The sequence below is a fragment of the Solanum stenotomum genome, unplaced genomic scaffold (genome assembly GCF_019186545.1).
Source record: "Solanum stenotomum isolate F172 unplaced genomic scaffold, ASM1918654v1 scaffold30162, whole genome shotgun sequence".
Lineage (NCBI taxonomy): Eukaryota > Viridiplantae > Streptophyta > Magnoliopsida > Solanales > Solanaceae > Solanum > Solanum stenotomum.
The window spans coordinates 1-1,788 of record NW_026030835.1 but is presented as its reverse complement, the minus strand read 5'-3'; the positions used below and the strand labels follow the sequence as shown (position 1 = coordinate 1,788).

General features: G+C 34.4%; 1 protein-coding gene across 1 annotated transcript; it reads left to right on the top strand.

Annotated features, from left to right (window-relative positions):
* The first annotated feature begins 52 nt into the window (after positions 1–52).
* LOC125851794 (uncharacterized) lies at positions 53–1,606 on the top strand. The gene has a single exon (XM_049531540.1). The coding sequence runs from the start codon at positions 53–55 to the stop codon at positions 1,604–1,606; it is 1,554 nt and encodes a 517-aa protein (XP_049387497.1).
* Positions 1,607–1,788: the final 182 nt, after the last annotated feature.

Below are 1,788 nucleotides of genomic sequence, written 5' to 3'. Positions count from 1 at the left end.
TTGGATGATTCGATTTAGAGAGATTTCAAATGATATATGGAAGATAGGAAAAATGATTGAACCGCATACTTGTCTTACAGATAATTATAAGGAGGATCATTTCAATTTGAATAGTAACATGATTGCCACTTCATTGATACCATTTGTTATGCAAAATCCAGACATAAATATTAAGATGATCCGTGAAATCATCAAAGGAAAGCATCACTATACTCCTAGTTATAAAAAAGCACAAAAAGGTCGGAGAAAAGCATTTCAAATGGTTTATGGTGATTTCGAAAGTTCATTTAAGGCATTACCTCGATACATGGCTGCACTACAATTATTCAATCCAGACACTATTATTGAGTGGGAGCATCATTCTACAACAATGCAAGGTGAACAAATCTTTAAATTTCTTTTTTGGGCTTTTAAACAGAGCATTGATGGTTTCAAAAGTTGTAGGCCGGTCATTTCCATCGACGGCACACATCTTTATGGTTTGTATGATATGAAACTGTTAATTGCTGTTGGGATTGATGCCAATGGAAATATTTTCCCACTTGCATATGCTTTAGTTGCACGTGAGAGTTTTGAGTCTTGGTCGTGGTTTCTCAAGTTATTATGGACACATGTTGTTTGTGAACGACAAGGAATTGGCCTCATTTCTGACCGTCATCAAGGAATCTTGCAATGTATTCAATCTTATGATTGGTTGAGTCCACCCAACACATACCATAGATTTTGTGTTCGACACTTAAAAGCAAATTTTAATAAAAAATTTGTAAATAGTGAACTCGAGAAATTAATGTGGTTGGCTGCAACAGAGCACCAGAAGAAAAAGTTTGTGCAACGGATGCAACAAATTAAAATATTGTCTCCTGCAGCATATGAATGGTTAAATGAATTTCCTTTGGAAAAATGGACAATGTATAAGGATGGTGGTCGTAGATGGGGTGCCATAACGACAAATGTGTCTGAGTCATATAATGGTTTATTGAAAAAAGCTCGGGGGCTTCCTGTGACTGCCATGGTTCGAATGACGTTCAAAACTCTTGTTGATCGTTTTGTCGAAAGAAACAACCTTGCAATTGCATTACTTCAAAGTAATATGCCGTGGCCTGTTGCAATAGATAAAAAATTTAATGATTATTATCAAAAAGCTCAAAGGCACACAGATATGATGACTTACAACACTGGTGATGGAGTATTTGAAATTCTTACTTTTGCTCATGATGGTAAAGGTGGAAATGTCCACAAGGTTACTGCAGAAGGTAAGAAATGTTCTTGTGGAAAATGGAGAAATTATCATATGCCTTGCTCGCATGCTATTAAATTTTGTGGACTTCGCGGAATCGAGCCAAAGTCATATGTAAGTAAATTCTACAGTACAAAATATTACAAACAAACATACACTGAGACATTTACCCCAGTGGGTGATGAAATGTATTGGCCGCCAACTCCTTTTAATTTAATTGCAAATACTGAATATTTGCGAACATGTGGTGTGCAAGTAAGAAGCCGACTTAAGAATGATATGGATATAGCTCCGACTCGCATGGCCAGAAAATGCAGTGTTTGTAAGGAAACAGGTCACACAAAGGCACGATGTCCTACTCGATTTTAAATATATTGTCTATATTTTTAAGATGAATGTAATTTTTCTGTCTTGTTATTAATATTATAATATATCGTTTTTAAATACTTGTGTATATGAATTTAATTTGTCTTGTTGCATTTTAAATATATTGATTAAATTAATCTTTCAAGTAAGTTAAAAGGTAAAAAGATAATTTAATATTTTGTAAG